The sequence below is a fragment of the Varanus komodoensis genome, unplaced genomic scaffold, assembly GCF_004798865.1.
Source record: "Varanus komodoensis strain SLA01 unplaced genomic scaffold, ASM479886v1 scaffold1, whole genome shotgun sequence".
NCBI classification, from domain to species: domain Eukaryota; kingdom Metazoa; phylum Chordata; class Lepidosauria; order Squamata; family Varanidae; genus Varanus; species Varanus komodoensis.
Window position 1 is genome coordinate 136050077 of NW_025335268.1, and position 25832 is coordinate 136075908.

At 39.4% G+C, this 25832-nt stretch overlaps 1 protein-coding gene across 3 annotated transcripts in view; it reads left to right on the top strand.

The window, feature by feature from the left end:
- Positions 1–329: 329 nt before the first annotated feature.
- LRIG2 (leucine rich repeats and immunoglobulin like domains 2) overlaps positions 330–25832 on the top strand; it is a 61572-nt gene continuing 36069 nt past the window's right edge. For 2 of the 3 annotated variants that reach the window (XM_044447381.1, XM_044447390.1), the window contains exon 1: positions 330–692. In XM_044447381.1, coding sequence (XP_044303316.1) covers positions 469–692 — 224 coding nt within the window. In that variant the 5' untranslated portion in view covers positions 330–468. Of the gene's footprint in view, positions 693–8285; positions 11577–25832 lie in introns of those variants that run through there. The other variant, XM_044447399.1, reaches the window with a different exon arrangement.

Below are 25832 nucleotides of genomic sequence, written 5' to 3' on the forward strand. Positions count from 1 at the left end.
ACACACCTGCCTATGTAAATTAGCATGTGCGAAGTTGTACGTTTCTTTTGTGCGAACGGTCTGAGCCCCGGATCTTTCAGCCCCTTGACTCCCACTCGCGTTAGCCCCAGTCAACATGACCAATAGCTCGGCGCTCCAGCGCAAAACATCCGGGAGGCGTTCGCTCGGCTCGGCCATGCCGAGCAAGCCCCGCCTCAGCCGCCCCACACGGCTGCCGAATGGCCGTTCGAGTCCCTCCCTGCGTGGCAGCCGGAGGTGCTTCGGAGGCTCCGCCTTCGCGGCCCTCACGAGGAGTCCGGGCACGCGTGCGTAGAGCTCGCCCGAGCGCGAGCTGGCTCCTCTCCCCGGGCTCGGTCTGCGCGGAGGCAGCCGGGCGAGGGAGGGAGCGAGCATACGAGCCGGGGTGTGTTTGAGGCCGACCTGCCAGCGCGCGGCCTGCTGGGCCTCTGGAACGGGAGACGGGGGAGGATGCGCTGGAGCTCGGGGCTTGGCCGGGGGGCGCCGCCGCTGCTGCCGCCGCCGCTGCTGCTGCTCCTGTTGCTGCTCCTGAAGGGGGCGGCCGGGGAGCCCTGCGCCGCCGCCTCGCCATGTTCCTGCCGGAGAGGAGTATTGGACTGTAGTCGACTCCGTCTGTCTAGCCAGAGTTTGGGATCGGGCCTGATCTCACCGTTGCCTCCAAGCACCACCGCGCTGTGAGTCTCGGTCATGACTCCTTGGGCCGCTGTGGGGCTGTGAGGCTTTCCTTGGCTGGCTGTATCGGGGGGGGGGGGGGGGGGGGGGGGGTCGTGTCCACTTCGTCGACACACGGCAGGTGCTTCTCACGCTCTTTCGGTGACGGTTTTTTTTTTTAAGATAATAAAGGAGAAAGCATGTGCCCCCTTTAATGCTCTTAGCCTGGCTAAGCTGGGTGCGAAAAGTAAGTAGTGAGTGCTATATGTTGACACACAGGGAAAGGCAGAGATGGATGAATGCATGGATCTTCAATGTTTCCGTGGCTCACCGTGTTTCAAAACAATGCGAAACAATTCCTGCATCTTCAGTTAGCATATTGAATGTTGTATTCACTAAATGGTGCGAAACATGGGAGAAGGTTACTACAGGCGTGCTACAAAATGCCCATGTGTTGTGTCATCTATAGCTCTTTTGGACCTTTCAGCCAGTCTCATTCCAGTTCTTGATATAATCAGGCAAGGTTAAATGGCTTTAGGCCTTCCCAGTCCACATAACAGTTGGCAAGGGATAGCATTGATTGTCTGAAACCGGCCTTGATGAATCTGCGGTAAGCTCTGTTTACTTTTGCTGAATTAAAAATTTTCTAAGATTAAAAATGTTGTGAAGTTATTGCTATATTGGCCAAACACCCTTAGCAAGAGTTGGCCATCATCAAGGTTATTTTAAGATGATGTATTTCAAAACTGCTGGATAGGAGTATGTTTGCAGTGTCATTAAAGGGTATGCATGTGCATCGTGAGAAATCCTATAGTATGCCTGTTTGGTACAGTAGCTGGTTAAATAATAGGAAGCAGAGGGTTTGTGCAATAGAGAGATGTAAAAAGTTTGCTCCTTCAAGGCTGTATATTGGTTGTACTGGTGCTTTTCAATGTGTTTGTGGAAACAAGAGGTGAACAAGTTGGTCACATTTGTAGATAGCACTAAAGTATTCTGTGTGGTAAAAACAAAAAGGGGTTATGAAGGGTTTACGAAACTGACCAGGAGGATATGCTTAGGATGTAGCAATGGGTAACAAGAAAGCAGTTCAAAGTGAAAAGTGTAAAATGGTGAACACTGTGACAAAAAAACCTTAACTTCACATAAATGGTCCTGTGATATCTTGAAGATTAACAGATGCATTATGGTTTCAGTTGCATAACTGAACATTAGCTTATGAAAGATAGTACCCTAATAAAGTATTAAAGTAGCAAAAGACTAAAATGGCCACCCCATTTTAGAAATAACTTTGTTATTTGGAAATGCAAATTACTTTATGTATGTACTGTTGGGGTTTGAACTGGTAGAGAGTTATCAGGAAAGAGATCATAGCAATAGTATGTGACAACTGTGAAACCCATATTGGCATTCTGTAGGAAAGGGACTGAAAATAAAACTGTTAATATTGGAATATCTTTGTATAAGTCTGGTGTAACTGCATGTGGAATACTGTGAAAAGTTTTGGACAATATACCTTAGAAAGCATATTGTAGGTCTAGAAAAGATGGGGAAAATGTCAAAAATTATCAGCACCTGGGACAATTTCCCAACAAGAACAAGTTACAATGATTTGTGCTATTTAGAAAAGAGTGAAAGGGTGTGGGGACACGAGACACAAAAGTAGGAGAAAGTGGATGGAGTTTTCTACGTTTTTAACAGTGCTGGAACTTGGAATTATCTGATAAAGCCCAGTGGTGGGATATTTAAGACATATGAGGAAGGACTTCACATGGTTATGCAGTTTCTTCAACATACGATGATGGGTACAAATCTTAGATGATTTTAAAAGGTATTGGATCAATTCATGGGGGATATTGCTGTCATTGACTACTAGCCATGATGGCTACATGTTGACTCCAAAATTGGGGACAGCATGCTTCTGAGTACAGGTTTCTAGGGAGCAATGATTGCACTAATGTCCTGTTGATGTCTAGTTCTCATAGACAGTAAGGTCTCATTGGTGTCTAGTTGGTCACTGTGGGAACAGAACACTGGACTAGACAGGCCTTTGGCTTGATCCAGCATGGCTGTTCATGTGCTGCTAGAAAGAAGACTAGATAGTCACTGTGGTATTTTCCACTGAGTGGGCCACCCTGTCATGACCCTTCTCAGGTATGTTCCTTTTGCCTGTCAGTTGTCTTACTGAAAATATTGGGGATTATCTCAGCAGTGCTTATTTTAGATTTATGTGTGCATAATTATCATTTATTGGGTTCTTTTGCTTCAGTGGGTCTTACAGCAACCTTTTCAAGAGAGTAGTTTTGAAAGGTAAATGTTAGAGCAGTTCTTCATAGAAATAGATTGATTCTTTTCAGGGTATCTTTCCACATTATAAATCTGTATAAGTTGGGTTTCATATCAGTTTAGCTGTCATGACCTCCTGCAATGAATTCTGGAGATTGTAGTTTGGTGCTGGTATTACAATTTCCCTTTCTCTCACAGAACTGGTCCCTCCTCACAGAACTACAACCCCTAGGATTCTTTGTGGAGGGAAATGACTGTTAAAGATGTCTGAGACTGCAGTTTTACATGGGGAGGGATGGGCCTTTGTATTATAAGGAACCCATTGATACGTATAATTAAATACATAGAATAACTAGTGTCTCTGAAGTTACATAAGAGATGAACACAACAGGATAGGAAGGTGCATATTGTGTGGTAAATATTTCATGGAAGATACCTTTCGGGATTTAGAATTGGTTCTGCAGGGTAGTTGTTGATTCTGTGTGGAATAATATTCTCTAGTCATTGGCCATGAGCCTAGGGGTGCTTTTGACCTTTTCGTAACCTTGATGCCAAGTATTTCCATTCTGAGAGTGCTTAACCTGCTGCCTAATAGTGTTACTTTTGCTGCCATTGAGGAAGTCAAGGGCTAATTAGATGACTTCAGATATCCCAGGTATATTATATTACCTAAGCCAAAGGACTGGTTTTTGTCCTGCCTCTAAACTTGGAAAAAAATGGGGGCAGGGGTAAAGAAGCCTTCCTTAAAAAAAAAAAAAAAAAAAAAGGGCTAAAAAAAGGTATTGTGGCACTTTAAAGACTAACAGATTTATTCTGGTACAAGCTTTTTAGATTTGAGCTTGCTTTGTCAAGATACATGAAGTGTTATCCTCAGTTGGCAGATGATATATACACACATGAGTACGAACAGAGAAAATTGTAAACAGTGAGGTCTGTGACATTTCTGTGCAAAGCTCAAATGTATACAAATTCAGATGTATATTCTTTGCACAGAAATGTCACAGACTTCTTGAATTTCATGCCCTTTTGAACCTACTGTTTACAATTTTTCCCTCTTTACCTGTGTGTATGCACAAGAGTCTTCATTGTGTTTTCCTGCAACAGACTTGTGTGTCTATAAAACATTGGTAACATTGTATGTTTTTAGCAATATAGAATTGATTTTGTAGAAATGTCCTAAGTGAAAAAAACTTGAACTTCCAATTACTTTTCTGTAATAATCTTGAATATGAAATGTATGTGAACATCAATGCTGTTTATTGTTACTGCTAAATAAGGTATCTTTGCAGCCCAATCTTGTGCATGTTTACTTGAAAGTAAGTTTTCTTGAATTCAGTGGAATTCGCTCCCATGAAAGAATGTGTAGGATTACAGCCAGAAGTGCACAGTATGAGAGAAATTTTCTGCTGTTTGCTTGAGTAAATCTGTTGAACAGCTGCTGCCTGCTCTTTAAGTTTAATTGAAAAAAAGTGTGTTTGCTTTTAAAGCTTTAGGAAAGTGTGATCATTGCTAATGGTTCCCACTCAGAAAATGTTCTGCCTCTAAGTGTGGTTTTTATTTAATCAAGATAAGCAAGCCATGTCATATGGCATCTAGCTTTCCAAATTGTGTAATAAATTGTGACTTTGTTCTGTTGTGTAATATGGTATACTAAACAGCACATAGGTAAGAAGTGAGTGGTTTGAGCCTGTGCTTCTAGAAAAGATATTGTGATGCATGTAATCTGATACTTGAGAAATGAGGTAGTCTCATTGACTTGATCCCACTTATCATTTAAAGTGACATTCTAACAATGCATCTCTCTCTAAGGCTGCCACTTATTGAACAAAGAAGGATTTCAGAATAAACATACCTAGTTGAGGCTGGGACACAGCATGAGAAGGCAAGTCTCATTGGAAAAGACAATTATACTGGGGAAAGTTGAAGGAAAAAGAATAAAAGGAACATCAAATAATAGAAGGAAACTACAACTTTGAATTTAGAACAGCTAAGCAGGGGTGTCACAGACAGGACATTTTGGAGGGCTTTCATTCAAAAGGTTGCCATAAGTTGGAGATGACTTGATGACACATAACAGCAGCAAAAGATGCTGCATGTGCTGTAATACACAGAAGGGTATGCCTATTTTTATTTGAGTGCTGCTTTTATCAGAATGTGAACTGAAAAATCATCTAGGTACATGGAAGGGAGTCTGAGAAATTAGACCAGATAGTGACAAAATATAAAAGTATCTCAACTTGACAAACTGAAAGTCAACAAGTCACCCAGTCCAAATGGGGTCCACCTTAGAGTTATCAAAGAGCTCAAGCCTGAAATTGCTGACCTTCTTACCAAAATATTTAACATGTCCCTAAAATTAGCTCTTGTACCAGAAGATTGGAGAATGGCCAATTCAACACCAGTTTTTAAAAAGGGAACTGAGGGGATCTGGGAAATTACAGGCCAATAGTTTAATATTTGTTTTGGGTAAACTGCTTGCAAGCACTATTAAAGAGAAAATCAGTAATCACAAAGAGGGATAAGCTCTGCTGAAAAAAAATCAGTTTGGCTTCCACAAAGGGCAGTCTTGTTTCACAGACCTACTGGAGTTCTTTGAGAGTGTCAGCACATAGACAGGGGTGATCCAGTAGATATTGCTTACTTGGACTTCTAAGAGGCTTTTGACAAAGTCCCTCATCAAAGGCTCCTGACCAAACTAAGTAAACTCGTGGAATAAAAAGAGTGAGGAACCCCATGGATCACTAAATGGTTAAAGAACAGAAAACAGAGGGTGGGAATAAATGTTGATTACTCCCAGTGGAGAGATGTCACCAGTGGAGTCCCACAGGGTTCTATATTAGGACCAGTGCTTTTCAACATATTCCTAAATTCTGGAATTAGGAGTAAGTATTGAAGTGGCCAAGTTTGCTGGTGACACTAAACTTTTTGGGGTGATTAATAAAACCCAAAAGGATTGTGAGGCACTCCAGTGGATCTCTCCAAGCTGGGAAAATGGACATCAAAATGGCAAGAATAAGCAAGTGTAGAGAAATGCATGTTGGGGCAAAAAAATCCCAACTTCATGTATATACTGATGGGATCTAAACTAACAGTTGTGGAACAAGAAAAGGATCTTTGGGTAGAGGTGGATAACTCAGTGAAAATGTTGGCCTGGTACTCAGCTGCTGTGAAGAAGACAAACTCCATATTAGGCATAATTAGGAGCAGAATAGAAAATCGTATCTTACTTCCCTTATAAAAATCTTTGATGCGACCACACTTGGAATATTGTGTAGTTCTGGTTACCTTATCTGAAAAAGGACATTATTGAGTTTGAAAAAGTACAGAGAAGAGCAACAAATGATCAGGGGTCTGGAGCAACTCCCTCAAAATGTTTTGGAGATCACATCTTGAGTACATGTACTCCTCGGAACATATCAGTTTTTCAAATTTTAAATTATTTTGCCTTGTTTATCTAGTCTTTTCTTTGTTAATTTAAAATATATAATTAAACATGTTAATATAAGGATCCTTTGTGATTCTCCAAATTCTTGATTTGTTTTAAAAACTATGTGTTTTATTAGTTACCATTATCTGAATATACTTAACAATATTCCTTTTTCAGTTCATAGGTTAATAACTGGTAGATGACTATACTTCGCTATATAATACCTTTAAAAAAGCAGCCATGCTTTGAATATTCATGGGTTTTAACTTCTGAACTAGTTTGCAAGAGTCTGTCCCCATTTTTTTCTACTGCTTCCTATTCTTTAACTGGATACAAATTTATATCCCAATATTTTTAATGTAAAAGTAAGTCAAAACTGGATAAGGAGAGATGTCATTCTATGAATAAATAACAAAGGAGCAGTGGGACTTTTACCCTCCACCCATGAGTTTGTACTGGAACTGATGCTGTTTACTTTGTTAAAAAATATAATGTCAACAAGTAAGCAGTGAGGAAGCTAAGCTTGCAGATGACACCCTATTACTTGGGATGGTGAGAGCCCAGCCAGACTCTGAAAGGCTCCCAAAGGCTCAGTCCAAATTGTGGGGAAATGAGATGGACTGTAGGAAAGTGAAAATCAATTTAAAAGTGGGGGCTAAAATTCCTGACTTCATATTTGTAATGATGGAGTCTGAATAGTATGTGATATTCTAGAAAGGAAATCTTTAGGACATATCTATGCATGAATAAGTCCTGCAAAATTCAGTGAATCTTACTTTTAGGTAAATGTAAATAGGATTGTAACTTCACATATCGTAGTAGCAAAATACAACAACTCATGTTCAGTTTTAAAAGGATTTGATTTAAAAATAAAAATCTCAGTGTCGTAATTTCATTTTATAAATCTATAGGGTGGTCACATTTAATTTTTTCCTCTTCCCTTCACATCCTTTCTCCCTTGTTTGTCATGTAGTCTAAGATTCCTTGGGGCAGGAACTACCTTCTTTTAGGGATTGAATGTAAGCTGGACTGGAATCTGTTCTTCCCAAAAAGTCACACAAAAACACTTTATATAAAATAAATATTGTATATAGTCCTGGTTGACCCATTTTTCAACAGATGCCACAGCTAGTGCATGGCAGTCATTACTGAAATTTGTTAGTATATCGTTGTGTGTGCGAGAGAGAGAAAATGAACTTATAGTTCTCTCCTTACTATGCATATATTTATAAACTGAGTAGCAGCAGTTTCAGAATAAACAAAGGAAGTACTATTTCACATAGCCAGGAACACAGATTTGTTCACCATGTTAAGCACTCCCCCTAACCCTTTTTAGTGAACCTAAGAAGTCCTGTTCTTTACCTGACCTTTGACTTAGAGAGGTAAATATGATAATTTTGCTAAAGTAACATTGGGCTTCAGGGATATTAAAAGCATGATGTCAGTTTAATATAGTATCGGAGACAAGATTATGATCCTTCCCCAGATTAGCAGGGAATGCAGATTCATGATGATGTAATCTTTCACTGGCTAGTCAAAATTTGTCATGCACAAAGTTATGAAAGCTATGGAGTGTAGGAATGTTTATTTGTTTGAAAAGAAATTATATTCTATTATTCCAGTACATAGAGTTCCACAGTCTAGGCAAAGCCACAAAGAAGGCCCTCTTCCACATCTCAAGTAGTTGTCATTTATTTATTTGATTTCTATCCTGCCTTTTTTTAAAGAACTCAAACCAGCTTACATAATTTTTCTCCTCCTGGTCTCAGACATATCCCCACAACAACAACCCTGTGAGGTAGGTTGGGCTGAGAGTCTGTAACTGGCCCAAAGTCCCCCAGTTGGCTCCATGGCTGAGCAGAGACTAGAACCAACTTGCACACCATTCAGATACAAAGAGCTTTCCCAGTTGCAGGCTGGTATAGGAGCAGCGATTCATTAGATATCCTGAACTGAAATTATTTGAGGTTTCAAGGCTAATTGTCAACACAGAACTGTGTCTAGAAATGAATCAACAAAAAGTGCAGCTGGAGTAGAATATGTATAACATACTCCCATGGGCATGTATCCTATTTGCATCCTTGTCACATTGTAGACCAGGTGAAATTTTGGGAAGGAAGATCCTTCAGTAGATACAGAGAAAACCAGATGGTTGGGGAAATCAGCCTAATTCTAGGCTCTGGTGCATAAAGCTAAGGTGCACACATATGCTAACAATCTGGAGTGATGTAGGATGGGGCAGTGAGGCTGAAATGATTAGGTAGTTGAGATCATGTAAATCAGAGTCCCTAAGACTCCTGAAGGGTGTGGGAGAGAAATGCTTGAGGGGGGTGAGTTGTGAGGACAAATATGTTTTTTGAGAGAGATGTCCTTACAAGGGCAGCACAGTTAGGGTGATGTATGCTCATAGTAATGATGGGGAGGACGATTAGGGGTGAAAATATATTCACTCTATAGTGCTTTGTGTTCTTTCTCTAAAGGTCCACAGCTTTGGTAGACATTACCAACGTAATAGGAATTTCAGTCTTTCTCTAGGTGACTAGCGAAACTTGTACTAGCTAGTTTGGATTTCAACCAAATATTATGTAGCTGATGTTTGGAGCATGTTACAATTCCTGGGTCTTAGTAGTTGAAGGAAAACTATGTTTTCGAAAAGAAACTAAAGCAGTCAGGCAAATTAATGATATTCTTCGTGACTGGGGTAGCAAAGAAATCAAGGTGTATTTCAGTAGTGTGAACTCAGATGGCACTGGTCCAACAGTCACAAATGGAAACAAACTGATAAGAGGCACCGTTTTTTTATTTCTGCCAAAAGGAGCCTTCCTAGGGTGACCACCATTTGATTTCATCAACATTGGACTGGCCTTAGGAAGAATGGAGCTCCCCTGTTTTAAGAAAAAAAAAAATAGAAGGAACTAAAGAATATCATACATGGCATGACTACAGTACAAAGAGGAAATGACTCCCAGGTGGTGCCTTCAATAGCTGTTCCAAGTGGAACCAAAGAGATTTTGAAAACTCCTTCCCAGAGCCACTTCATATGTAAAAGAGGGCAGTATTGAGATGGGTACAGAGCCTACAGCTATTTGGAGAGTAGATTCTTTTTGTAACACTGAAATTATTTCAGTATGTTCCTAGAGATTGGTTTAATCATGCATTGGGAAATCACTTTGGGCTAGCAAATGCATACATAATTACATTAGCATTTTGTGTATCTTAGGTTTATTGAATATTTGCAGTTCTGCTTAACGGGATAGTCCTAGATTTAACCTTGCATGCATGTCTATCAGGGGATTTTAACAAGATTACTTTACTTTTTTCTTGACTTCTGTAAGAATTTGTCCAAGTGACCACCTTTTTCTTTTGTCAGCTCTCAGGAGTCTACAATGCCTGCCCTAGTTCTGAGCACTCTGCTAACAAAAATATGGAATACAGGTCTGGGTTAGAAGCAGTGCATACCTAGGAATGCACAGACTGCCATAAACCCTTTATGGGAAAAGCTGTGAATATCTCTAGGGGTCTACATGATTCATTTGTTTGTGCATCACCAGTGGCTATATTGTTCCCTAGAGCAGCGGTTTCCAAACTATTTCAGTCATGGAACCTTTCTGTAGACTTTTTTTTTCCCACGGAACCCTAACTCTACCCCTAATTTTTACTAAGCATTGTGCTGCTATTGCCTGAGTACTTTGCATAATGCAGTAGGTTTGGAAATAAAGAGAAAACATTTTAAACAAATGAATAAAGCAATTATATGGTAATATCCCAAATGAATTTTTTCGCTAATTCCCAGAACTATGCAATAGAGTCTTAGGAATCAAATGACGTGATCCATTTTCTTGTTCATTGCTTCGACGCCAGTTGACAATCACATAGTTGGCCTTGAGTGGTGTCATTTTAAGTTTGATTTTTGAGATTTTTCATGGAACCCCTACAAGGCTTTTGCAGGACCCTTTGTGCTAGAACTAGTCGTGGCTATTTCTAGGGAATAAGCAATGCATCTTTCAGTGGCATTCAGACCCTAGACTCCAGTGGTAACTCCTCCCCCTTCTCCAGCAGCACAGTCAAACCCTGACTTCCCAGCACCAGATCCATCATCATCATCATCTAATGTTAAGCTTAAGATTAACTCAAGAATGTTCTAAACTTTAAGAACTGTTTCTTTCGTTTCTTACAATATTGTATACCTACACACACACATACAGATTCTTTCTCTCTATGCTGTACCAGTAGTTACTTTATTATTACTGTATTGTTGTTATTACAATGCTTTATTTTGTATAAGAAAGAAACAGCATTTCCATAGAAAGGTAAAAGACAAATATTTGGCTTACTCATGTGATCCAATTTACATACAAATTCAACTTAAAGAAGCCCTTATGAAAGGAACAGAACTCAGTCTTAATCTGTGGACTACTTGTACATTCCAGTAATTGGAAGGTATATGTCACCATGGCCACTTTAGATATTTCCAAGAACAGAATTAATTGGCATCTAAGCTGGGTTTATTCACCCAGCATGGTGAGACTTATAGGAAAACATGTAAAATTGGATTGTACTGGTATCAGCTTCTCTAAATCCATTGGAAAAGAGATGGACAAGAACCGAAATAGTATAAATTATCTGGGATTAAATTAGTTTACACCATTAAAGTAAGTAGTTATTACTACTGTAGCTAAGTGTTTACCTTGTCCATTAAGTGTTGCTTGCTTAAAAATTAAGTTATAAAATGTTTTTAATATTAGTACTGGCCATGAACACCACTGGAAGTTTTATGATTTTGCAATTACATAATCCAAAACACAGAAACATCTCCCCCGCACCCCATTTATTCAACAGTTGGCCTGAACAAAGAGGTGGCAGAGATAGTAAGACTTTGCAAAACAACAAGAAGTACAGGAGAAATAGCACTGACCCATTTTCTTTATCCATTGTAGAAAACTTGACTGTTACATATGAATCTGCCTTTTCCTGAATTAGGCTGCGCTACCCAAGTATCATCTTCTACGCTAACTAGCAGAAGCTGTTCAGATTGGCAAGAAGGGTTCCTCCTCAGTCCTGCCTGAAAATATCAGAAAATGATCTCCTCATGAAAAGTATGTGCTGTACCACTGAGCTATGGTCTCTTACCATAACCATGAAGTAGAAGGCACAAAAGAAATTCAGGAGTGATTTTTCAGGTAGCCCTCTCAAAAAGGTAAAGTTTCTAAGTAAAGTATTAATTATTCCTGTTGCTTCCTTTGCCAGGTTTAAAAGCAGATTTGGAAGATGAAAAGTATGTTTGTTAGAGGAATGGGGGAAAGGGAACCCCAACCCTTTTACCTTTTCAAAACATTTCTGAGCTTTTCTCCTCTTCACATTCTTTTAGAAATTGGGCGTTAAAGCCATTTGCAGTTAAATAATATCTCTGGCAATTACAGCCGTCACTGACCTGGAACAGCAGTATTAGAAAGTCATTTCTCTTCTGGAACTAAGTCCCTATACTGTTGTATACCACCCAGAGAGCTTCAGCTATGGGGTGGTATGGGAATGAAATAATTAGGAATAAGAACAAGCATAGCAGTGGTAGTAATGCCATCTTTCTCCTGGCAAAACAGAGCCAGCATGGCAGGTGTCAGCAACTCCAGCTTTTCTTTGACTAACTTATAATCAGATGATTGTGTTTCAAGCATATCAAGACTAACTGTTGCCACAGTAGCTAGCTGTCTTTTCCTGCTTTGCACAGCCCAACCAGGTGCACTAGTCACCTTTTTTTGTGGCAGAAAAAATGGGAAGTGTAGAGCAAGAGGGAGGGAAGGAGGGATTCTTGTCTAGAGATGAGAGGTGCTTTGAAGAGTAACTCATTTTTATAAATAGGACACAGCAAAGCTGCAGAGAAGCATATCACCATAGTATATCCACTCTGACTCAGATGCTATAGTTTATAATATATAATTCATACATAAGGTAAAGCTCCTATGGATGTGGGCAGGATTTCTGGAGAGGTGATATTAATCACATATCTGTTTTACCATTGCCATTTTTGGTTATAAAAACAGCTGGGGGTCTGGGCAAGTGAGTAAGGATAGCCCCCCTCAGCAGGTTGTGGTGCTATTTTTTTGTAAAGGACATGGAAATAGGACCTTAAAACAAAATATTTCCAAAATCCTGCTTTATTGGAGTATTTCCAGCTAGCCTACATTATTCTATCATTTGGTAATGTGTTGGAATGTGTAGTGGCATCTCAGCTCTTGGAGTTTCTGAATGATGCATATTATCCAGATACATTTCACTTCTCCTTCAGGCCTGGTCAAAGGTTGACTATGTGAGGAACTGGATAGGGTGAACATGTTGATGTTGATCTTCCTGGATTTCTGAGTGACTTTAAAACTGTTAGCCATGATCAATTTCTGAAATATATGTTAGGGAAAACTAAGCATTCTGGTTCTTCTCAAAGGTTTTGTTGAGGGCCTTTGGTGTCAGGGGTCCATCTTGACCCCCATTTTATTTAAGATATATATGAAACTGTTCAAGGAGAATGTCTGGAGTTTTGAGGTACAATGTATCAGTATGCTTTGGCCACCCGCCTATTGATTGTTCTTTTCCATCCAAATTTAAGGAAGCTTCTCTGTATGAGTGGCTGGTGTCTGTAATCCAGGCTGGATAGAAGTACTTTTGACTGGTTGAATGGTAGGTCAGGGAAGAAGAAACCAACTAGTGTTAGATAAAGTTACATTATCCTTGGAAACTCAGTTTCACACTTTGGATATTGCAGGGACCTGGCACCTGCAGGTAACTCCATCAGAAGACACAAAGACTGGTGCAGCAATGCCCAGTGGTATAGTTTGCCACCACTGCAAGCAAACCAAACTCAGTTTTCAAATGCTCTTAGCCCCTTGGGGCAACTGTGTAAGGATAAAGCGGGTTCCTTCATGTTGGGCTTCTTTGCAGCTCACCTCTGTCCTTAGCTGGCACAATTATGTTACAGATTGCTTCCATATCATAGCATTTAGTCTTGGTGTTGTCACAGAATACTGAGAGTCAGAAGGGTGGCATTCCTCTTATGCATGTCCCTCTCTCACCCTGCAAAGTATGCAAATGGCATTTTGGTGAAAACGAAAGATTTAATAAGGATTCAGAAATACAGAATGAATCAAAGCTTGGTCAGGTTCTGAGCACACAATAAGCAACTTAAAGAGGCAAATCAGTTTGAGTGACTAAGCAAAAGCCACTTGAAAGCAGCAAATTGGTGGTGGTTGTTGTTAGTCTTGAAGTTGTGTCCAACCCATCGCGACCCCATGGACAACATTCCTCCAGGCCTTCCTGCCCTCCACCATTCCCCAGAGTCCACTTAAGCTCTCGCCAACAGCTTCAGTGACTCCATCTAGCCACCTCATTCTCTGCCGTCCCCTTCTTCTTCTGCCTTCAGTTGTTCCCAGCATTAGGCTCTTCTCCAGTGAGTCCTTCCTTCTCATTAAGTGGCCAAAGTATTTGAGTTTCATCTTCAGTATCTTCTAAAGAGCGGTCAGGGTTGATCTCCTCTAGGACTGACCAGTTTGATCGCCTTGCAGTCCAAGGGACTCACAGGAGTCTTCTCCAGCACCACAATTCAAAGGCCTCAATTCTTAGGCGCTCAGCCTTCCTTATGGTCCAGCTTTCACAGCCATACTTTGCCACTGGGAAAACCATAGCCTTGACGATACGCACTTTTGTCAGCAGGGTAATGTCTGCTCTTTAGTATGCTGTCTAGATTTGCCATAGCTTTCCTCCCAAGGGAGCGTCTTTTAGTCTCTTGTCTGCGGTCCTCGTCTGTGGTGATCTTGGAGCCCAGGAAAATAAAATCTGTCACTACCTCCATTTCTTCCCCATCTGTTTCCCAGGAAGTGATAGGACCAGGTGCCATGATCTTAGGACAGTACCAAAAAGCAAATTGGTAGTAAAGAACAAAAAATAAAATACTCCCTAGTTGGCATAGCCCTGCACTAAGCTGCCAGTGTGGTTCCTTGAAGACCCATTATGTCCATGTCAGCAAATTTCTCTTGGTGCTGCTATCAGGCCTGCCTTCCTTTGATTGGAGAAAAGCTACACCTAAGCACCTTTACTAGAGAAACCTTGGGCAATTTCTCCAGGTTCTTCTCAAGCTCCTGGGACCTGCAGTAGAAGAGAAATGCTGCAAACTTCCTTTCTCAATAGAATCTATTTCCTCTAGACCTCCTCCCATCCCTGGGTGGAGATTTCAAAAGAATCTCTTATCTTTTGTGTGATGAGTAATAGCTCATCCCTAGCTCTGTGATGGAAGCTTGAAGATTCCTGTTTGGGCACCTGGCAACTTGGAATCTTTTTAATAAGTGGAAATGCTTGATGAGCTCAGCAAGGCCATCTTCACTGGAAAAGGGAGGTTTCTGTCTCTTGGACCTGGATAAGGTGGAATCATAACGGTCTGGCTGAGTGTGGCATTGTGGACTGAACAGGGACATACTGTGATTCATCTTTAAATTTGAATGGCTACTTTCTGTATCCCTGGAATATGTTTGCACATCTAAGGCTAAATGTATTCATTCATTACAATTATAATCTGTCTTCCCACCAAAAATTATTTCCACCTTCCTGAAGATGTTAGATTTTGCCATACCAAAACATACGCTGGTTACATCCTGTTTGGAGTACTATAGCATGCATTAGAAAAATATTTTGAAACCCCAGTTGCTCAGAATGCTACATCCAGATTATTGTCTTGCACTAGTTGCAGGGAACCTGTGATTTCCTTGTTAGAGCAGCTTTACTGACTGTTGAACCATATCTGTACACAATGTAAAGTTCTGATTATGAACTTCAAAGCCCAATGCAAGTTGTCCCATGCTGTTTCAAAGACTGTATTCACTCAGATCCTTGGGAAAAGGCCGCTTTCACAGTCCTGAGTATACTCAGGTACATTTGACAAGAATATGGTTGCTGTTTTCAGGCCTAGGAACTAACTGCCAAGGACAGTCAGGTTAATGTCATCTCTGTTGCCCTTTCACCAACAGGCAAATAGGTTTTTATTAGTCAAGCTTTGGGGTGACACACCAATGTGTTAGTGAAGTAGGTTTTAATTTAATGAGTACCTGTTGTTGTTGTGTTTGATTTTGGGATAATGTTTTTTATTTGATGACTTTTAATGTGATACTTGTTCTGTTTAAGTTTGTAGCTACTACGAGTGTTATTTTAATGGAATGGTGGTATATATTTTTAATAAATAAATACAATTTATCTTTCCCTTTTTTTTTTCTTTTTTGGTTCCTCCCACTTGTCTAGAAATAAAGCTTTTGTTCATGCATGGAAAACTTCCTGATCTTTCAAAGACTCTTTGGGTAGAAAATAGGATGAGAAGAGAAAATCAAAACTCAATAAGGAATGCATGTTATCTCTGGGCAGCCTAATGACAACATTGCAGCAACAGTCTGCTTAGTGAACACTGCAAGTTTTGTGAAATTTTCTACATGTAACTCATAACTCATGATTACTGTACTGTTGTCCAAAATACCATCCATACTGGTTGCAAACAGTTCCAAACAATTTAAAACATTTAAAAGCATTTGGAACAAAAAGTACCAATTACAAAAGCCAAGGTAAAAAGCAGTGTAAAAATGACAGAGCAGCAAACCTCTAGAATAGTCAGGTCAGATAAAATCAGACAGAACAGGCATGATAAAGGAGAGAGGAATATAGCAACTTGACCTTAGAAGACAGAACTTCTGTAATTGGAACAAGGGCTGATCAACAAACCCTAAATTAGAGATGGGTGGTGCAAAAAGTAAATACAGAAGGTTGTCTCAGGAATGATGGGCATCTGTGAGCTTCTGTTGGTTCAGTTAGACTTTGCCGCCCTTCTAGGCATTGTAATATATATTGTCTGGTATTATTAATTTCTGTGACTATATTTCCAACTATATTGCTTTACTAAAAGAACATTCTCAGATCATTTAAACAAATTAGGGTATGGTTAATACCTAAATAAAGATGATGATGATTGATGACATAAAATATTTTATTTTTATAGTTTTCTCAAGGTACATTTGACACCCCTACCCCAAAATGGATTGAGGTAGGCTTTCCCCCATCTTGTTGATGGAAGATTAAGCAAGATTCCCTTGCATTTTACTGTGGGTGTATTCCTATGACGAGTGGACACTGGCTGGCCATAGGGCAAAGCTTATTCCCTGTTGCACTTTCAGAAAAGCCTTTCAGCCAGGAACTCCTTCAGATGGCCCTCTCCACTCTCTCAAGCAGCACCGCTCTTTCTGCACTGGCTGAGGCTCTGAAGATGGTTGCCTGGCTGCAGGCTCACAGGAGGGGAGAGGAGCAGAGGAGCAAGGCAGCAACCTAAACCAAAGCAGTAACTTAGTCCTTTATTTAGATAGCTGAAATCTCCATCTAAATGTTATGAGGGGGACATGAAAGTAATCTTCATCTACTTCAAGATACTTCAGTTGCATGTCTGTAACCTTGCAAGTTTGGAGGACTGCAGGCAACCACATGGGATTGTTCTCTGAGCAGGCTGTCTGGCCAGTCTTAATACTGCCCTGACAAAATTCATTTTAATTGATTTATAACTGCTTAGCAGAGCATCTAAGGCAATTGTGGCATATACACAAATAATTATCTGACAAAAACTAGGTCATCATTATACGGTTCCAGGCATGACCTGAAAACTGTTTTGCATGTAAGTCATCATTTGAGATTACTGCGCAAGTGTAAGAATATAAAATGTAGCTTTTAGAAGAAATGTGGCATTTGACTGACTTGTACAATACAATTCTTAGTTTCAAGTTAGACTTTCCTTTTCATTCATAATCTGCTAAGTGGGGATTCATAATCTGCTATTCTCACAACATGTGGTGTGCTTGCTTCTCTCTCATAAATAGTGGAAAGATAGTAAAAAAGTAAGAGCCTGAGAAGAGTTTTAATTCAAAACATAATGTTCCATCTAGACATTTATAACACTTCACAAACCTTTCAGTTGTCTTCCAGCATGTGTGTAAGTTTAAGTCAAAGAAGAAATGTTTCCTCATGAAAAATAAGTGAAGTGTTTGTCAGACAAACAAAAGCAGGAGATTTGTCTAATGAGGGCACATTTTTAGCTTCTCTTGAAAACTCCTGTCCATGCTATGAACACTTGTATCTATGAAACAGTTTGGCAGCAAACATGCTAGGAAGCTGAGGTTCCCATGCTCTTGAGGGTTGTGTAATCTGATGAGTGCTGTGAACAATAATGTAGGCACGTTCCTTGTGTTTAAGAAGGATTGCAACACAGTCTCCTGGTCCACATTCTCACTGCAACCCTCTGTGGCTTATTTAAGCCTTGAGAGGTTATGGTTTGTGTTAGCAGCCATTTTAAATATTCAGCCCCAAGTGGTGGAGGGGATATTGCCATGATTTGCTATGTCAGCAGAACAAAGATGGCAAGGGTTGTTTAGAGAGAGAATAATGCTCAGTTAATGCTCAGGTTCAGATAATACAGTGAAATGTGGGAGCTCTCTCTTATAACCTACTGTAATGCCCATTTAGGTAAGCCATGGTGGACGATAGTGAATTTGTGAACCCAGATAGTGTGGGCTAGATGTGAGCACTCCTTTGTATCTTGACCATGGCAGCAGATAATTTCTGTTATCCAAAATAACCTTACTGCTAATTTGAATGCTATAAAATCAGTTTCCAGTGACAAAAATTAGATGCCGGATATTTCACAAGTGATGAAGGGCATAAAGTGCTGTAATTAAGGGTGTACGTAATGGGTAATATCTGTCTATTACTTCTTTAACTTGCAGAATAGAATCCCAGGGAATTTGGGGGGCAACATTTTTGGCACGGTGTTGAAAACTTGGTATTTTCTGTCAGGGTTGAAATATTAAAAGAGAAGTAGCAAGTTGACTATTCCCATGAGGATAGTTTTGCCCTAAGAGCTGACACAAGCAAAACTTCACGATTTGAGGTAGGCAGCCAGATTCACAGAGAGACCATTTCTTATGAGCCTCTTCTCTTGATTAAGACTACTACTTGAAACATGTTCAATGTTAACAGTGAATGTCTGGCCAGTGTGAATGTCTAGTAAGTAGAATCTGAAAAGTTAAATATATAATAAACAGGCATACTTCCTAGGAATACCAAAAAGAAAAAAAAATGTTTAGATATGTGGCAGATACTGATCTTGAAGAATTTGTCACTGAGCATACTTGGCTGAAGTGTGAGCTGAAACTATCTTTCATTCCTGTGGTAACACACAAATCCCTAGGGTGGATGAAACTGATTCTCCTCTAAGGTACAAGGCTCGCCTTTGTCATACCTTTGTCAGCATCAAGAAAACACACTTAGTCAGAAGAAGATTTTTATGCAAGCAACCTGTAAACAGTTGGACCATACAATTAATGCTGTGTAACAGGCTTTTTCAGACTTGTTCATAGTGCAGATTGTGCCTTAATAAGATTATCTGAAAGTCCTGCCCCATTTGCAATTGAATAATATCTGTGGCAACTACAGACATTACTGACTTGGAACAATGCTATTAGAAAGTCATTTCTGTTCAGTCTGGAAGAAATGAACTAATACCATACTTGAGGCAAGATACTTTGCTGACACTCGCAGTTAATATTAGAAACCTATTGTATTCATTTGACCTTGAAAGAGTAGACTTTTGACATCAGGCAGCTATACCCATTAATCTGGGTCTAGAGGATGCTGACAGAAGGTGATTGGCAAGGAAGTTTGAATTTTCCAATAGACGGGACAATCCTTGATAGCTTTTTACATTGGAATAGGTAGGAATTGGTTGCAATTTTTGGGAGAGAGTTGGTCAAGTATGAGAGGAGTGTAAAATTTTTCTTTTTATCTGTACCAGTAATGGTAGGATAGAGATGTGATTTGGCTTCTGTGAAAGCCTTCCAAGTCTCCAGATTTCCTATAAAACTCTTTTGAGTTTGTGCTAGGACTTGAAGTTCTATGGTTGGACTCACACTCAGTATGAGTGTGTGCACATGTGTGTGAGAGAGAGCACCTTGTATTCTGCTTCTTTCTGAAAACATTATGTATTTACACTTATAATTCTGGCACTGGAGCTGATGTTTTTCTTTTCTCCATTGCAGCAGGGACATAAATACCTTGATGTGAACAGGGCTCCACTCATCTACAGTACCCTCTTTGCTTACAGTAAAGCATGATTCAGAAGGAAAGGACAGTTTCTGTGGCAACTAAAAGCCAAGAAAGGGATATGAAAATAAAAACTTGATTTTTCTATCTAGAAATGAAGTGTATTGCAGATTATTCTTGTACGTACTGCTACAAAAATTTTTTAACTCAGCTATTGATATGCAATTTGAGCCTCAGTTGTAGTAACCTATACTTGAAGATAAATTAGGATTTTAGCTCCATCCTTGTTTTGACAAAAAAAGGTAGAGAAAAAAGATGATGCATTTTCCTCTGCTACATTTTAAAGATTCATGGCAAAGTTCAATAGCATGTTGTGATTCTGTATCCCTACACTGAAATATTTACTGTTTCATGTTACTGGACAGCACATAACAGTAGATCTCACTTCATGAACTGCTACAGTGGTACCTCGGGTCACGAATGTCTCAGTTCATGACCAAATCGGGTCGCAAACAGAAATTTTGGCAAAATTTTGCCTCAGGTCATGAACTCTGCATTGGGTGATGATTGCAACTGTCTTCCCTGCACAGGTGCAATCACAGTTGTGCTCAGGGAGGGGAGATGGCCGTGATCACGGTTGCGCTCGTGTAGGAAAGATGGGCGCAATTGCGCTCATGCTCTGGGGGGCGGGGGAGATGGTTGCGATTGTGCTGGGGGGGGGGGGGGGGATGGCCGCAATCACGCCTGTCTTTTCTGCATGAGTACGATCGCAATTTTGGGCACTCCCCCCTCCCCCGCAGCACAATCTCTATCACACGATTATCTTTTGGACTCTCCCTCCAAACAATAGCCTCCCCCCCACCTAGGTTAGTGTTCTCTACTGTACTGTACTTTGTTACTTTGTTTCAAATTTTTGTGTTTAAAAAAATGGTTACAGAATGGATTAACCTTATTTACATTGAACCTTATGGGGAATTTGACTTGGGTCACGACCAGTTTGGGTCACAACCATAGCGCTGGAATGGATTAAGTTTGTGAGCCAAGGGACCACTGTATTTTAATAATTCATTACTATAGTCAAATCCCCATATGCTAGAATACATACTTGTTGATAGTGATAAGACTATTTCCTTTTCTTTGCTACACCTAGTGTTTATTTTCCCCATGAATATCCTAATGACATTATGTCAATGACATACCTATGGAATGTGCTCCCCAGAGAGGTCCACCTGGCGCCGTCATTATTTGCTCTTCGGCGCCAGGCAAAGACCTTTTTATTTAAAAGTTATTTTAACTGTTAATTTATTATTATTGTATTTATAGATTTTAATATATAGCCGAGATGGTACCAGCTTTTTAATTATTGATTGTTTTTATGTCTGTTGTGAGCCTCCCCGAGGCTTTGTTGTGATGGGGGCGGCATAGAAATGTTTTGAATAAATAAAATGTTAGTAGAAAAATAAAGAAAAGAAAGTTATTATTTGGTAGTATCCATAGACACACATGTTAATATCCTAAAAAAGGCTGAGCAAGTATGGGGACAAGTCATAAATCCTTAATTAAGTTTAGGAAGTTCATTGAAGGAAATTTTGCTATCCTTTCCTTGAAGGTCCCCATGCCTCTCTCCTGGAGAGCCCACCCAACCCTCTGGAGAGGCTTGGTGATGACTCTGGTGGGCATGAGAGGGTGAGAAACTTACCTTGTGTTAACTTCTTTATCTTATCTTAGGATCCAAGACTTATAATAGAACTGTAACATTCAGCAAGTTCTTACTGATGTTCAACCAGAATCTGGCTTCCTATAACTTGAGCCCATTATTCTGTGTCCTGCACTCTGGAATGATTAAGAAGAAATCCTGATCTTGCCTGTTTGTGGCAATCTTTCAAGTACTTGAAGAGTGTTCTCCTATGTCTCCCCAGTCTTCTCAAGTCTAAATATGCCCAGTTCTTTCAACCTCTCTTCATAGGTCTTTGTTCCCAGTCCCTGGATCATCCTTGTTGCTCTCCTCTGAACCCTTGTCTGCATCCATCTTAAATTGTGGTGCCCAGAATGGGTCACAGTACTTCAGATGAAGCCTAATCAGTGCTGAATAGAGGGGAACTAGTACTTCATGTGATTTGGAAGTGATACTTAAATTAATGTAGCCTAAAATAGCATTTGCCCTTTTTGCAGCCACATCACATTGTTGACTTACATTCAATTTGATCTACAATTCACGTTTCTTCTCACTTGCAGATTTGTTGAGCCAAGTATTCCCCATCTAGTAATGATGCATTTGGTTTCTTTTTTCCTAGGTACTGAACTTGGCATTTGTCCCTATTGAATTTCATTCTCTTATCCTCAGTCCAGCATTTGTACCTTTTGGAAGAAAAAAGGATGACAAAGATACCTAGGTTGTATTGAAGCTTATCCAGTAGCTTAAGCAGGATGTGAAGTAATGTCATGACTTTACTTCATGCACAATTTTACATTTCCATTAGATGATGGGAAATTTTACTTGTCTCTTGTTCTATATGCTGGAGAGCCAGTGTGGTGTAGTGGTTAAGAGCATGGGACTAGGACCCGGACGATCTGGGTTCTAGTCCCCGCTCAGTCATGGAGCGAACTGGGTGACTTTGGGCCAGTCACAGACTCTCAGCCCAACCTACCTCACAGGGTTGTTGTTGTGGATAAGAGGGAGGAGGAGATGTAGGCTGCCTTGAGCCCTTTGTAGGAAAAAGGCAGGATATAAATAAAAAACAAATAATAAAATAAATAAATATATGCTGTATAGAAAAAAAACTGCTCATGGTTTGATTTCTATGAACTGTATGTAAATTATATATTAAAACCAAGTTATGACAGGGAAGAGGTATTTTCTTTAAAGTAATTTCCTTATCATAACTTGATTGATTGATTTTATTTATTGAACTATTCCTGAAATGCCCCTAGTTGCCTATTGTTTACAGATGGGGTTAGACTTTGATAACACAACAGTATCTTTTCCTGTATAGCTTTAACTGCTATTTATCACAGCTAAATATGCACATTTGCTTGATCTGGTACTCCACCCTTCTTCAGGATAAATAACTTTTTCATGGCTAGTGCCCCAGTTGATTAAGTGGCTAGTGTCCAGCTGCTTCACCTCATGGAATTATAACTGGTTTTCACAAATAACAGAATGGAAGTGCATCAACATAGATTGCTTTGTTAAAGGACAATAAACTTGAGGCATTTTCCCCTTGTGAGCATACTAAGAGTCCTTGTGCTTGCATTGTCATGAGTTCTAGAGGTTCTGATTGTGTTTGGAAAGTTAGAAATTTTATCAGCTTGAAAAGCTTATCAGTATGTTTCTAACTGGTTAGTCATAGCTTCGTGTAATAAAGTGCTATTCCTTTTCTAGAGTTTTTGCTTCCACCCTTCTCTAAGGATTTCAGTGTCCTGCTTATTTTGCCTTTTGGGTGATAGCAGTTTTTCTCTATATATATTCAAAGTTAGTTTTTGTCTGTACATATTCAAAGTTTTATATATATTATTTATGTGTGTGTGTGTGTGTGTGTGTGTGTGTGAAAGCTGAAAAGGAAAGAAGGCCTATGAGCAAGGTTAGACATAAATGCATTGCTTTTACTGCACAAATTGCAAATGTTCTTTTGGAATATCTGGCTGAAGTTCCTTCTGCCTATAAAAACTTTGCTGGGAAAATATGCTGCATTATGATACTGTAGTTGATTTTTGGAACACTGTATTCAAAAAATGAACATGGTCCTTACAAAATTTCAAAGAAATCATAACAGGATAAATGTTTTTAAGGAAAGAAATTTTCTGCAGGTACCCTTGTCAATGTTGTGTGAGTGACACCTGATTGTCTGCTCAGGTGCTTTGCAATGAAAATTGTATTATGTCTGAATATTCATAATACCAGATTGAGTCTTTTTTTGTTCTGCTTGCTTTGGCTGTTTAGCAGTATACAAAGAAAATAAATTTGTAAATCAGAACACACATTCTAAAAAACCTTACATGTGAAAATATATGTGTGCTCCGGTTTGTCATCTTAAATAAAGAATTGCTTTTGGCATAGCAGTTTTAGTAAATAATAAATATGGCTTCCTCAAAGAAAGGCTCTATAAAATTTGAGTCACTGCTGGAGTTATCAGTAAAATTCTAGTATCACAGATAAATCTGTGTGGTTTTAACAAATCAAGGGGAAGTGACTAATACATTGATAGAGACAAGTATGACTTGCTAGCTGAGACAGAACTTTTTGGTTTTGGTAGAAGCATTGTTCAAGCATGCAAACATCTATCAACAGTATGCTTGCTCTGACAAGATAAACTGCTTGCCATCTCTGTTATCTGGACTGCTGCATAAACCTACTCTAGGTGCCAGCTCTGCTCACACATACTGTGCTTGAGCTGTCAACATAAGCAGCCTGGGTTTCATCTTCCTTCTGGAGGAGAGCCAAAATTTATTAACAGGGTGAAATAGAAGTCTGCTTTGATTATTGTGTGTTTGCTGCTGTTCTAGACCTACTTTAAAGGCCCAGTGTCTTATTAAGAATAAATAAAAAGATTATTCTTTCAATAACAAACAACAGGTTATGCTGCTTTCCAAAGTACATGTGAGAGCCTCACATACAAACACACAACTGTTGTGTTCAGGGCATTGTAGAAGGATTCTTCCATGTTTTGGTCATCTTCCAAAATGATAGGTTTTCACATTACTCAGTTTACACTTAATATCTGCAGTTTGGTAAATGTAGATATTATTGTGAACATTAACAACCCTGTAGAATGTTGTTAATGTATGAAACTAAGATGCACCAAGTGTGATTATCAGCATTCCATTGATCTAAATCTAATAGTTAGGGGAAGATATATCTGTGTTTGGGAAATAAAGATTTATCTGGTATTATCAACATTCACATTATAAGCTTGCACCACATTTTAGACATTTGCTGTAATATACTCACAGCAAACCTGTGGTCTCTAGAAAGCATATAAGAGCTCATAGGATTAATCAGAATTCCAATTTTGAGTATGAAAATTGAGCTGCATCCTCAGAGCTGAGGATCTGTATTCAGATCCACTTCCTCCATGTAGCTACCATAGAATGGTTAATACTGACTCTTCTCCAAGATTGTAAGAGCAAACTTGAAGAAATGATAAGGAGGGAAGGAAAGATCAGGGCCATCAAGATATGGCACTTCACCCGTCTTTCTTCCCCGTCCAAAGACTTGCAGCCAGACATCCAGAACTTACCATCTACCTAAAATATAGAATGGGAAGCATCCCAACTGGTTTGTTCCTAATTTGAACAGTGAAAGACGTGAACATGTTTTCTTAAAAATTTCAAGAGGTTAAGAAAATGAAAGCCCTGCTAGATCAGACAAAGGATTCATGTTGTCTGTTATTCTGTTTACACAGTGCCCATCCAATTGCTTGTGGAAAAGCCATAAGTAGGGCATGAGTACAGCAGCTCCTGTCAAAGTTTCCAAGCAACTAGAGTATATATTCATACTGCCTTTGCTACTGGAAGTCATATATATAGCCATCAGGACTAGTAGGTAACTATAGCTTTATTCTCCTTGAATATGACCAGTACCCTGGGACTGCTAGACTTCTGATTTCTTTTCAGAATAATGTGGTTTATCAGATTGTTTTGGGGTCCACCAGAAGACTTTGGGGTCCACAGATTAGAAACCTGATCCTTTCTGTATTTTTATAGCTTTGAAAAAGGTTTGCATATGAAATATTTATGGACAAATTGTTGGATTGGCTTTATTCTCTAGCTTCTGTATTCCGATATTTATCATGCCATTCATTGCTATTACCACTGGCAGACTTTTCATAATGGAAAGGCTAGTATCTGGACTTCAGATGTTCCCCAGTCCCTTTTATTTACAGCTATTAGATCTACATATGAACTATGTCAGAGGTGTGAGTCAAAGTGCACATATAACTGTAAGACAGAAACATTCCTTTGATATATTACATTAGTTTTAGCATCTCTTTTACATAAATATTGTAAAACATGGTGATATATCAAGTTACCTGGATGTAGTATATGCACAAGTTTAGAATGCAACATTAACCATTTATTTTAATTATTTGTTTTGAATGGATTAATAAAGTTGCTGTGCACAATTAAGCATGATGCATAATATTTTATAGTTCAGATATTCACTCCCTGACATTTTGTCACAGAGTTTTAAAATAAATGTTCAGCCATGTGTAAAAAAACATGTCTGGGACGACTTCATCATTGCAGGGAGTGGACGTTAATTTGTCCCTCAGGTTCTTTATTTTTGTTTTATTCTGTTTTAAGTGTATGTATCATTAGTTAAGGTATCAAACATAATCTGCAAAAACATGGG